Source organism: Schistocerca cancellata, chromosome 5, assembly GCF_023864275.1.
Source record: "Schistocerca cancellata isolate TAMUIC-IGC-003103 chromosome 5, iqSchCanc2.1, whole genome shotgun sequence".
Lineage (NCBI taxonomy): Eukaryota > Metazoa > Arthropoda > Insecta > Orthoptera > Acrididae > Schistocerca > Schistocerca cancellata.
Window position 1 is genome coordinate 624761141 of NC_064630.1, and position 12916 is coordinate 624774056.

The 12916-nt window shown below is 41.6% G+C and overlaps 1 protein-coding gene across 2 annotated transcripts in view; it reads right to left on the reverse strand.

The window, feature by feature from the left end:
* LOC126187439 (RNA polymerase II-associated protein 1) overlaps nt 1-12916 on the reverse strand; it is a 266874-nt gene that overhangs the window by 77465 nt on the left and 176493 nt on the right. For both annotated transcript variants that reach the window (XM_049928519.1, XM_049928518.1), the window contains exons 9-12: nt 12707-12876; nt 12406-12574; nt 5841-5942; nt 5491-5761 (exon numbers count right to left, since the gene is read on the reverse strand). In XM_049928519.1, the coding sequence (XP_049784476.1) occupies nt 5491-5761; nt 5841-5942; nt 12406-12574; nt 12707-12876 (712 nt within the window). The remainder of the gene's footprint in view (nt 1-5490; nt 5762-5840; nt 5943-12405; nt 12575-12706; nt 12877-12916) is intronic.

A 12916-nucleotide genomic window follows, 5' to 3' on the forward strand; every position in this document is an offset into this window, starting at 1 on the left:
CCTTCTTGGTTACCCAGGCCTGCCAACCCAAAGTTTGGTACAGATTTATTGATGACATTTTCATGATCTGGACTCACAGTGAAGAAGAACTCCAGAATTTCCTCTCCAACCTCAACTCCTTTGGTTCCATCATATTCACCTGGTCCTACTCTAAATCCCATGCCACTTTCCTTGACGTTGACCTCCACCTGTCCAATGGCCAGCTTCACACATCCGTCCACATCAAACCCACCAACAAGCAACAGTACCTCCATTATGACAGCTGCCACCCATTCCACATCAAACGATCCCTTCCCTACAGCCTAGGTCTTCGTGGCAAACAAATCTGCTCCAGTCCGGAATCCTTGAATCATTACACCAACAACCTGAAAACAGCTTTTGCATCCTGTAACTACCCTCCCGACCTGGTACAGAAGCAAATAACCAGAGCCACTTCCTCATCTCCTCAAACCCGGAACCTTCCACAGAAGAACCCCAAAAGTGCCCCACTTGTGACAGGATACTTTCCGGGACTGGATCAGATTCTGAATGTGACTCTCCAGCAGGGATACGACTTCCTCAAATCCTGCCCTGAAATGAGATCCATCCTTCATGAAATCCTCCCCACTCCACCAAGAGTGTCTTTCCGCCGTCCACCTAACCTTCGTAACCTCTTAGTTCATCCCTATGAAATCCCCAAACCACCTTCCCTACCCTCTGGCTCCTACCCCTGTAACCGCCCCCGGTGTAAAACCTGTCCCATGCACCCTCCCACCACCACCTATTCCAGTCCTGTAACCCGGAAGGTGTACACGATCAAAGGCAGAGCCACGTGTGAAAGCACCCACGTGATTTACCAACTGACCTGCCTACACTGTGAAGCGTTCTATGTGGGAATGACCAGCAACAAACTGTCCATTCGCATGAATGGACACAGGCAGACAGTGTTTGTTGGCAATGAGGATCACCCTGTGGCTAAACATGCCTTGGTGCACGGCCAGCACATCTTGGCACAGTGTTACACCGTCCGGGTTATCTGGATACTTCCCACTAACACCAACCTGTCTGAACTCCGGAGATGGGAACTTGCCCTTCAGCATATCCTCTCTTCTCGCTATCCGCCAGGCCTCAATCTCCGCTAATTTCTAATTTCAATCTGCCGCCGCTCATACCTCACCTGTCTTTCAACATCATCTTTGCCTCTGTACTTCCGTCCCGACTGACATCTCTGCCCAAACTCTTTGCCTTTACAAATGTCTGCTTGTGGCTGTGTATATGCGGATGGATATGTGTGTGTGTGTGCGAGTGTATACCTGTCCTTTTTTCCCCCTAAGGTAAGTCTTTCCGCTCCCGGGATTGGAATGACTCCTTACCCTCTCCCTTAAAACCCATATCCTTTTGTCTTCCCTTCTCCTTCCCTCTTTCCTGACGAGGCAACCGTTGGTTGCGAAAGCTAGATTTTTGTGTGTATGTTTGTGTTTGTTTGTGTGTCTATCGACCTGCCAGCGCTTTTATTTATATATATATATATATATATATATATATATATATATATATATATATATCTATCAATTTTAACCTACTGGAGAATTATTCATCTGACTCTGTAAAAACGCTATTTGCTGAACATCAGTGCTGAATATCTCTGGTCAACACTCTGTAAAAAAAACAATAATATTTGGAATCAGATAATTTCTATCATCCATGTAATGGACACTTTCTGGATACTTATTAATACATAGTCTCACAGTGGACTTGTTGACAGAGTGGGAGTATTTATATAAGCACATGTCTGACTGTGAATACAACGTAATTTCATTATTTTAAAAAAAAAAATTATTATTTTCATTGATATAATAGCTTGGAAGTACGCAAACAAATTAATATGTTCATATGCACCAGCATACAGTCATTTAATGTACAGCATATCACAGCAACAGGCCACAATGCAAATAAACCAAAACAAGTTCCAATCCTATTCAAAAGCCTCACCTTCAGCCCAACACGTTTAACAATTCAAGGCTCATTACAGACCAATTCTTCTTCTCCCAATCCCTACAGTGGAAACAGTTCTTTGTTACCAATCCCTTCAATCAAAGCTAACATAATCCCAACATTGACTCTTGCCTTTCCAGTTCGTACCACCAGTCAACTGTGACACTCCCTCCCCCACCCCCCAGCCCTCTCCCCCATCCACCCATCCTCTGGGCACCTTCCACGGAATCCGTACCCCCAATCTGGCCTCACCATACTTCCCTAGGTCCCTTCCCAAGAACACAAAAATCTCAACAGAAGAAAGTGCTGACATTTGCAACCTCAAAAGAGAACCCAAGTTAATCGTCCTCCCTGGAAATGAAGGCTCTACCATTATCATGCTGAATCACAGTGACTACCTGACAGAAGGCATCCACCAACTGCAACTCCAGGCTCTGGCATAGAGATCCCACCCCAGAAGTCCAAAATACCCTCCAATCGTTAGTGAAATCCTTAGGGTATGTTTAAGCAGCAGCCTTATTGTTGCCACCTCATTCTTGCTTCTGGCACATCGCACCTTGCTCTTCATAGGGTGCATTGTTACAGTTACTCTGCAGCCTTACTGCCAGCCAGGAGTAATTACCATGCAGCTGTTCACAGAACTGGCAGAGAGATAGCAAATATAATCATGGCACTGCTGAAGTGACTTCAAAGAATGGTCATGGTGTAAAACACAAACCAGTTTGATAGCATCATCTGGCGCCAATCATAGTGAGCAGCAATGGTAAAGGTTAAACAGGCAGTTAAGACTCATTGGACCTGTTTCATTATCACCAGTCAATGCTGGTGAGCAGTGAGGTGGAAGCATAAATGCACTCTTAAGCCCACTCCAGAATCTCTCCCTAGAGTCCATTTTCCTCCTCACCTCAATAACTCCCATACACCCAACTTTCTTCTTGCTTTCCAAAATCCACAAACTCTACAATCCTGGATGCCCCATTGTAGCTGGATACTATATGCACAATGAAAGAAATACCATCCTTATTGATCAACACCAGCAACCAATTGTCCGCAGCCAAGCCTCTCGTATCAAAGATACAAACATCTTCCTTCACCAACTCTTGATTGTTTCCATCCCATTACCACCTGGATTCTACTCGTCACTGTTGATGTCACCATACCTGCAACCTTGCCATTGTCGACCACCCCCTCTTCCAATGTACTTCTGACTCCAAACCCACTGTCTCATTCTTTGCATATCTTGCCAATGACATCCTCACACACATCTACAACAAATCCACAGCATAGCCATGACCATCTTCATGGCACCCTCCCATGCCAACCTCTTTATTGGCCACCTAGGAGAAACCTTCATAGCCTCCCAAAACCCCAAATCCCTTGTCTGGTGCTTCCTTTACTGACTCTCCACCATCCCTACTTCTTTATCTCCTGGATTCCTACTCACCTCTGTTGACACCATTTCCTTATAGACCAACAGCCCTCATGCCCATGGTCTTGCCAATAGTGAACACTACCTCTCCCAATGTCTTTCAGACTCCAAACCCAGTGCCTCATTCCTCATACACCTTAATAACTTTATCCTAACATACAACTACTTCCCCTTTGAGGGGAAAGTATACAAATAAATCCATGGCACAGCCATGGGCACCTACATGGTACCCTTCTTTGCCAACCTGTTTATGGCCCATGTAAAAGACACCTACCTAGCCACCCAAAACCGCAAACCTCTAGTCTGGTTCAAGGTCACTGATGATATCTTTGTGATTAAAATACAGAGCCAAGACACCCTATCCTATTCCTCCACAACCTTGACACCTTCTGTCTCATTCCTCTACCAAACGTGCCACCTTCCTGGGTGTTGACATCCACCTCTGTGGCTGCCTCATCTATGCCTCTGGCCATATGAAGCCCATTAACCACCAAGAGTACCCGCATTTCGACAAATGTAACCCATTCCAATGAAAAATCACACCCATATAGTTTGTGCACCCATGAACAGCATACCTACAATGGCAAGAATTCCCATGTCCAGTATGCTGGCAGCCTCACAAAGAACATCAAAGATGAAATACCCCATCCCCCCCACCCTCCACCCCCAAACCTAGTCCACAAACAGATTTCCTTTGCCATATCCTCAGATGCCCCTAATGTTGAAACTGTTCCCAAAAATCAGCTGAAAGGGGTACCCGCTTGCCATCCAGTATCAATCCTGGCTGGAGGAAATTAACCATATCATTCACCAAGGCTTGATTATCTATCTTCATGCCCAGAAATGAGGAGCAGTATTCCACTGCCCACCCAATCTACACAATGTCCACTTTCATCCTTATGTGAATCACATTCCCAACCTCTTGCCGCAGGCCTCATATCCCTGCAGAAAACCCTAGTGCAAGACTCCAGTTTACTCACACAGCACATACCACCCCAATCCAGTCACGGGCTTATCCTATCCCATCACAAGCAGGGCCACCTGTGAAATCAGCTGTATCTCTACTAGCTCTGCTGCAATTTCTGCACAACATGTGAACATGACCACCACCCAGCTTTCCACTACAATAAATGGCCAACAACATAGTTGACCACCTGCTGCTGACCACAACCACCTGCTGTAATGGGTGTGCTCTAGCCGTCAAAGGATTTCTTCCTTAGCTAGCAAAGTTTTCATTCTTTTTTGCATGCGTATCAATGAAGAGTCAATGGCTGCTTCACAACTCATGCTATCTGGATCCTTCCCTCCAGCATCAGCTTTTCTGAACTATGTAGATGGGAATTATCCTTGCAACACATCCTTTGCTTCTGTACTCCTCGCCTCAATCTCCATTAATCCATTGACCCCACACCATCTACCCAACAGTTTCCCCTTCCTATATCCTGTCATTCCCTCCCAATCCATACCTCCATGTCATCTTCATCATGTGTTGCACCACACTGGCTCCAGTGCCTTAGTGTCACATGCCTAACCCAAGCACTTGCCACCTTTCTCTCCCACATCAAAGGATTTCTTTATCAAAGTTCTTATTCTTCTTGGTGTGTCTGTTGACAACTCAATGCTTTTGCTATTTGGTGATTGGTCTCCTTTACTCCTAAATTATTTGCAATCTGCCAGAACATTCCTTACTATAAAAAGATTAAAAATTGGACATAGTTGTAGTACACAATGCTACATGTCTCTTCAAATAGAACGATATTAATGATCTACACATCACCTCCCAAAATTTGAAATTCATGAAAATTTATTATTACTGTAATCTGAAAAATAGTTAATTTTAACTGCATCCCTGAGGTAATGTATATCCCTATCTTGTTTCTTATGATCTTTTTAATGAAGGAATTTTAATATAAATTGTGGAAATTAAAATTTAAATATTATTTTTAAAGTTCTTTCTACCTCTTTTTTTAGCTCTTCTCTTTTAACACTTCATTTGTCAAAAATATTATTATTCATTTGTTGCTTTGTTGAAAATATTATTAGTAATTTGTTGCTTCTACTTTGAAAAATATGAACTCAATACTTACAGTAAATTTGTCTGTCTGCATCAGCTGACTCAACCATTTTTCTGCACACATTTCTGCTGGAGTGATATAACTAGAAAAATGCTCAACAGGAAGTGTTATAGAACTTCTTGTTTGATGGACAATTCTTTGGTGCTTTGCAATTATTATAGCTTGGTTAATTAATGAAAACAGTGCTGCTCCGTGTTCATGAGCAAAGGTTGATATTTCATCTGATGCAGAAGTACAATGCAGATGAAACTGTAACAACCTCATAAGCACTGGATACATGTCCCTGAAAATGTACACCAATCAGTATCAAACAGATAAAATAACACAGATATACTTGAGTTATACACACATAATGTACTTGCATGAAAGTCTGTGTTGCTAGATTGTAGGCCAAAAGTGTCTGCCACAAGTACAGACTTTGCAGACTCAGTCGCAATGCTTCACTTTGAGGCAAAGCACATTCCCTGCAACATAAATGAAAAGTCTACAAACTGATATCACGTGGAAACAAATTGTTTCAAAAGAGTATGAAGTTTTTGCCTTATAATGATAAAGCCTTAACCAAATCCATCTGCTGTTACATACAAAGCATCATATGACGAAAGTCATCTGGGGAAGTGCAAGTTATACACTGTGAAAATGTAGTTCAGAAACTGTTACATGGCCAAATGTGTTCTATAAAACTGTAGAGATTAAAGAAAAAGTGTAAAGTATGTAGTCAGACAGGGAAAAATGAAAATTATGTTTTTATATTCAATATATGTATTTAGAATCTATTTTAGGAATAATACCCACTGACTGTCGGAATTTCAATTACTTAATTTTTTACTTCCTACAAATGTTTCGGAGGAAAAGCTTGATCATCAGAGTTTGGAGTGATGACTTGAGGCTTCTTGTCATGACCTGAAGAAATGGTCACAGGTTGAGCCTCACACGTGTCTTTGAACACCTGACAATGGACCTTTCACTTTGAAATATTCAGAGTGTTTGACAATGCAGGTAGCAACAAAAAGAATGGATAGAGGACAATGAAACAAGCAGTAATACTAATAAATGTAGGATCAAAAACCCATGATTTCATCAATATGGCATATGCATAAGTCAAGTTATACCAATGTTACAACACTGTTAACGTCTAAAGCTACGTTTTATTTTGAAACACTGCTAGTGGTTGGTTGGTTAATTTGTGGGATTGAAGGGACCAGACTACTAGGGCCATCGGTCCCTTCACTGCTAGTGAGCCATAAATTACGAAGTGGTAAACTGCAATTGCTTGATTTTATCATGATTCACGATACCTAAGTACCTGTAGATAGCATTTCGACAATAAGAGTACCAGTCATGGCTCACCAACACCATGACTCCCATGTCCCCCTGACATGAACCTGCTGTACTTTTTGTGTGGGGATATTTAAAAGCTTGGTGTATTCCAGTCCTGTTGTTAATGCCAGTGATGTCTGGTAATGCACTGTGGATAGTTATCAATGCAGTCAGAACACCACTGGGATTTTTTAATGTGCACAGGCTTCTGTGAGGGGACATGCTGAAGCCTGTCTTCACATGAACATGGAACACTTATTGTAATATGTTTGTCCTCAAGGGCATATCTGCAGTTCAGTTCCTCAGGGACTTTGTTATAAGATGTTCATGAACTTAGTCATAATAAGTCACATTTTGGTTTCCAGACCTATTACTTGCCTGTTTCTCTGTCCTCTACTCGCCTCTTTTGTTTGTACCCATAATAGTCATATTCTCAGTACATGGAAAATAAAAATCTTAATAAACAATGAAAAATGATTAGAATACAGACAGTAAATTGACTTTTATTTGTAAAATATATTAAAAACAAAACACATATTATTAATGTATCACACTAATATGTACTATATATTTGGCTGTGAGCCAAAAAGGTGATCATCAGACAACTTAAGTCTGAACAGATAGTTCTCACATCATCTGTGAGAGCTTCTAGCTGTATGAGAACTGTTATTTCCAAAAATATGTGTTGATTTGAAGGTTATGCATCTATACCAAAAACACAAATGACAATGCTTCAATGTGATGTCGCTACAAAACAATAAATATTATATAATAATGAACTGAATGTTATACACTCTACAGATATGAGTATAAATCCTTAAACAAACTTACTAACTGATTCAACATATGGTAATTCACAAGTTATCAAGATATTAGTAAAAGTTCTAAACCATACACAGACTGATAAACTGTTATTAGCATTTTAAAATACACAAAAAAGCTGGTATGTACAAATAAAGCTTATACTACATTGTATTCAAAGATTAAAATCATTTGAATATAAAGGCCAAAACAGTATGCTAACTGGTTACTAACATTGATTAACCTGTTTGGTATGGCTCAGAGACTTTCTAATACCTGTTTACTTGTGAAATACAATACAGTTTAGGTCAGTCAATCAGTGGGTTTAGGAACTTACACTCACATCTTAAGAGACTACAAGAGATTTATTGTTTTGTAAAAATATCAAATTGAAGAACTGCTATTTGTGTGTTTTTGCAGAAAAACATAATGTTCAAATCATCTCATATGTTTGGACATAACAGTCTCTGACAACTAGAATCTCTCACTGGTGTTGTGTGGACTGTCCGTTCAGTCTTTAAGTTATCTGGTGATGGCGTAGAAAACCGAAGTTCAGTTTACAACAGAATATAAAATCCAGAATGAGATTTTCACTCTGCAGCGAAGTGTGCGCTGATATGAAACTTCCTGGCAGATTAAAACTGTGTGCCCGACCGAGACTCGAACTCGGGACCTTTGCCTTTCGCGGGCAAGTGCTCTACCAACTGAGCTACCGAAGCACGACTCACGCCCGGTACTCACAGCTTTACTTCTGCCAGTATCTCGTCTCCTACCTTCCAAACTTTACAGAAGCTCTCCTGCGAAACTTGCAGAACTAGCACTCCTGAAAGAAAGGATATTGCGGAGACATGGCTTAGCCACAGCCTGGGGGATGTTTCCAGAATGAGGCTAAGGCTGTGGCTAAGCCATGTCTCCGCAATATCCTTTCTTTCAGGAGTGCTAGTTCTGCAAGTTTCGCAGGAGAGCTTCTGTAAAGTTTGGAAGGTAGGAGACGAGATACTGGCAGAAGTAAAGCTGTGAGTACCGGGCGTGAGTCGTGCTTCGGTAGCTCAGTTGGTAGAGCACTTGCCCGCGAAAGGCAAAGGTCCCGAGTTCGAGTCTCGGTCGGGCACACAGTTTTAATCTGCCAGGAAGTTTCATATCAGCGCACACTCCGCTGCAGAGTGAAAATCTCATTCTGGAAACATCCCCCAGGCTGTGGCTAAGCCATGTCTCCGCAATATCCTTTCTTTCAGAAGTGCTAGTTCTGCAAGTTTCGCAGGAGAGCTTCTGTAAAGTTTGGAAGGTAGGAGACAAGATACTGGCAGAAGTAAAGCTGTGAGTACCGGGCGTGAGTCGTGCTTCGGTAGCTCAGTTGGTAGAGCACTTGCCCGCGAAAGGCAAAGGTCCCGAGTTCGAGTCTCGGTCGGGCACACAGTTTTAATCTGCCAGGAAGTTTCATATCAGCGCACACTCCGCTGCAGAGTGAAAATCTCATTCTGGAAACATCCCCCAGGCTGTGGCTAAGCCATGTCTCCGCAATATCCTTTCTTTCAGGAGTGCTAGTTCTGCAAGTTTCGCAGGAGAGCTTCTGTAAAGTTTGGAAGGTAGGAGACGAGATACTGGCAGAAGTAAAGCTGTGAGTACCGGGCGTGAGTCGTGCTTCGGTAGCTCAGTTGGTAGAGCACTTGCCCGCGAAAGGCAAAGGTCCCGAGTTCGAGTCTCGGTCGGGCACACAGTTTTAATCTGCCAGGAAGTTTCATATCAGCGCACACTCCGCTGCAGAGTGAAAATCTCATTCTGGAAACATCCCCCAGGCTGTGGCTAAGCCATGTCTCCGCAATATCCTTTCTTTCAGGAGTGCTAGTTCTGCAAGTTTCGCAGGAGAGCTTCTGTAAAGTTTGGAAGGTAGGAGACGAGATACTGGCAGAAGTAAAGCTGTGAGTACCGGGCGTGAGTCGTGCTTCGGTAGCTCAGTTGGTAGAGCACTTGCCCGCGAAAGGCAAAGGTCCCGAGTTCGAGTCTCGGTCGGGCACACAGTTTTAATCTGCCAGGAAGTTTCATATCAGCGCACACTCCGCTGCAGAGTGAAAATCTCATTCTGGAAACATCCCCCAGGCTGTGGCTAAGCCATGTCTCCGCAATATCCTTTCTTTCAGGAGTGCTAGTTCTGCAAGTTTCGCAGGAGAGCTTCTGTAAAGTTTGGAAGGTAGGAGACGAGATACTGGCAGAAGTAAAGCTGTGAGTACCGGGCGTGAGTCGTGCTTCGGTAGCTCAGTTGGTAGAGCACTTGCCCGCGAAAGGCAAAGGTCCCGAGTTCGAGTCTCGGTCGGGCACACAGTTTTAATCTGCCAGGAAGTTTCATATCAGCGCACACTCCGCTGCAGAGTGAAAATCTCATTCTGGAAACATCCCCCAGGCTGTGGCTAAGCCATGTCTCCGCAATATCCTTTCTTTCAGGAGTGCTAGTTCTGCAAGTTTCGCAGGAGAGCTTCTGTAAAGTTTGGAAGGTAGGAGACGAGATACTGGCAGAAGTAAAGCTGTGAGTACCGGGCGTGAGTCGTGCTTCGGTAGCTCAGTTGGTAGAGCACTTGCCCGCGAAAGGCAAAGGTCCCGAGTTCGAGTCTCGGTCGGGCACACAGTTTTAATCTGCCAGGAAGTTTCATATCAGCGCACACTCCGCTGCAGAGTGAAAATCTCATTCTGGAAACATCCCCCAGGCTGTGGCTAAGCCATGTCTCCGCAATATCCTTTCTTTCAGGAGTGCTAGTTCTGCAAGTTTCGCAGGAGAGCTTCTGTAAAGTTTGGAAGGTAGGAGACGAGATACTGGCAGAAGTAAAGCTGTGAGTACCGGGCGTGAGTCGTGCTTCGGTAGCTCAGTTGGTAGAGCACTTGCCCGCGAAAGGCAAAGGTCCCGAGTTCGAGTCTCGGTCGGGCACACAGTTTTAATCTGCCAGGAAGTTTCAGAATATAAAATACTTATTATTGTGGGATATTAATACTAAGTGGTGCACCTTTAATGATATTGATGGAATATTCCATAATTGTCATAAAATATATATTTTTCACTGTCTGTGTGGACAGATGAAACTATTATGGATTCGTTAAAAAATTTATGTAATATCACGTTGTCTCTGTTGGCTTGAGCTATAGATGTCTACAAAACATAGGGCTTAGTTGACACTGAAAGTGAACAAATAGATTAATTTCACTGGGAACTAGAAACATTTGTCATACATTGACCCACCATCCCACACCCTCCTCTCCTTCTCTGCTCCACTTTTACCCTACCACTCACCCCTCCCCATCCAAACACACATGTAATTTTCTGTAAATACAATTATAAACGTGTATATCCCTGGAAATGGAAACTTCAAGACGTAGAGAATCACAGACATGCAGCTACGACAAACTGAGTGTCAATAGCACAATATCAAAGAACAACCATTAACGCCACACTGATTTATGTTTTTAATACGGAAGAAAGCTAGTTTACTAGGTATACAGTTTACATTTTTTTATGACCCAATTCATGTTGATTCATGTCATTTGACACCTACTAAAGGAAACCATTTATCTACACTGATAAAAACAATGATGGAACAATTCAAAATATTACAATATACCCAACAGAACAAGAGTATATGTTGTGTTAGGACAACCTGGAATAACTGAAGTGTCTCAGCAAAGCCATTTACTGGATGATGATGTATTGGTAGAACACAAGCTGGTTAGGACAGCACAATGTATCAACTGGTAATGGAGTGGCATAAAGTGCAATTCATGACTTTGGGCTTACTTCAAAAATGGAACACATTCCAAGGATCCCACATTTTCATTCAGAGACAATCATTATGTCTTGTTCACAGATGGGCAGTCTGGGTGGCTCCAGGCACCTCGTCTGCAATAATACTTGCAGAATTGCTACCCAAATAGCCCACTATGAAAATAGCCCACACTATCAGTCTTATTAACAACACAAAACTTTACTACCCAAAGGTATTGGAAAGAGAAATACTATGATTGAGGGCATAACAAATGAAACCTTATGTTGTCCTCAAACACAACGCAGTTTAACACTGAATGCAACAAGTAAAACTGACTCTGAAGCAAGCACAAATCATGAAACAACCTCATATTTTCAGATGATACACTCTAATATCAAGAAAGTTGACTGGTTGATTGCAAGAATATCAGTATTGGTTGACACACAGCACTCAGTTAAAACTTCTCTTTGATGTTTTCAAAAAAAAAAAAAAAAAAAAAAAAAAAAAAAATTAAAAAAAAAAAAAAAAAAAAAAAAAAAAAAAAAAAAAAAAAAAAAGCTTGTTCTTGAAGAATTAAAAAACAGTTAGGCAAAGTTTTGAAGGGAATAATGGACTTTTCTTCAATTCTTATAGGGATACTAGCCTGTGGTGCTCAATCAGGTAGTCAAACTGTTGCATTGTAGAAGAAGTGGCAGGAACACCCTTATTACCCCCTGTCAGAGAAATGCATCTCCTGAACTGAGACCAACAAGTTATTTCTGCAACATCTGGTTGAAAAGCAGCAATTTTATTCTGAAGTGTTAGTTTTAGTCAAAAAATTAATGAAAAGTGTGACTCAACTAAAAAGGTAATGTTGTACAAGGTGTAGACCATAATGTGATGTGAATGCCAAGCCACAGAATCAATTTTCGACATTGGTTATAACATCTGTAATAAATACATGGAGACTTTAAGGTAAACTCCTATTTAATTAAATTTAATTTCCAAATTTTAAATAAAATACAGAATTACAATAAAAGGAATATTATAGAATACTAATCAAATTATCACTAGAACATACCTAGGATCTATGCTTATGTAGCTGATCAAAACATCATGCATTTGGTACACAGAACATAAATCACTGGCAGCATTACGTGATCCAGATGCTAAAACTCTTACAAATTTGAGAGCTTCTACAAGAGGAACTCCATAAACAGATGTCATATCCTGTGGTTTTGTTCCACCAACTGCAAGAAGAGTTTCCTTCAGTGTAAGAACAAAATTTTCCAATTACTTTAAAAATATACAGAATGGTTAAGATAAACATCTTAAAAACACTGTAAAATATAATGACAATAAAAAGCCCAATCTGTCATTACCAATTAATCTCCAATCCTTTGGAAGGAAGTTCTTGACGATGATAGATATCAGCCTTGGGCATGATGCTATGGCCAACACCGACTCGTGGGAATGTCTTGCTATTCTTGTCAAAATTTCCAAAGCAGCAATTACAGCTTTTGGACCTGGCTTCAAAGTCTCTAAAATATATCTGAAATATTACAAAGAAAGATACAATCTTTCTGTTACAC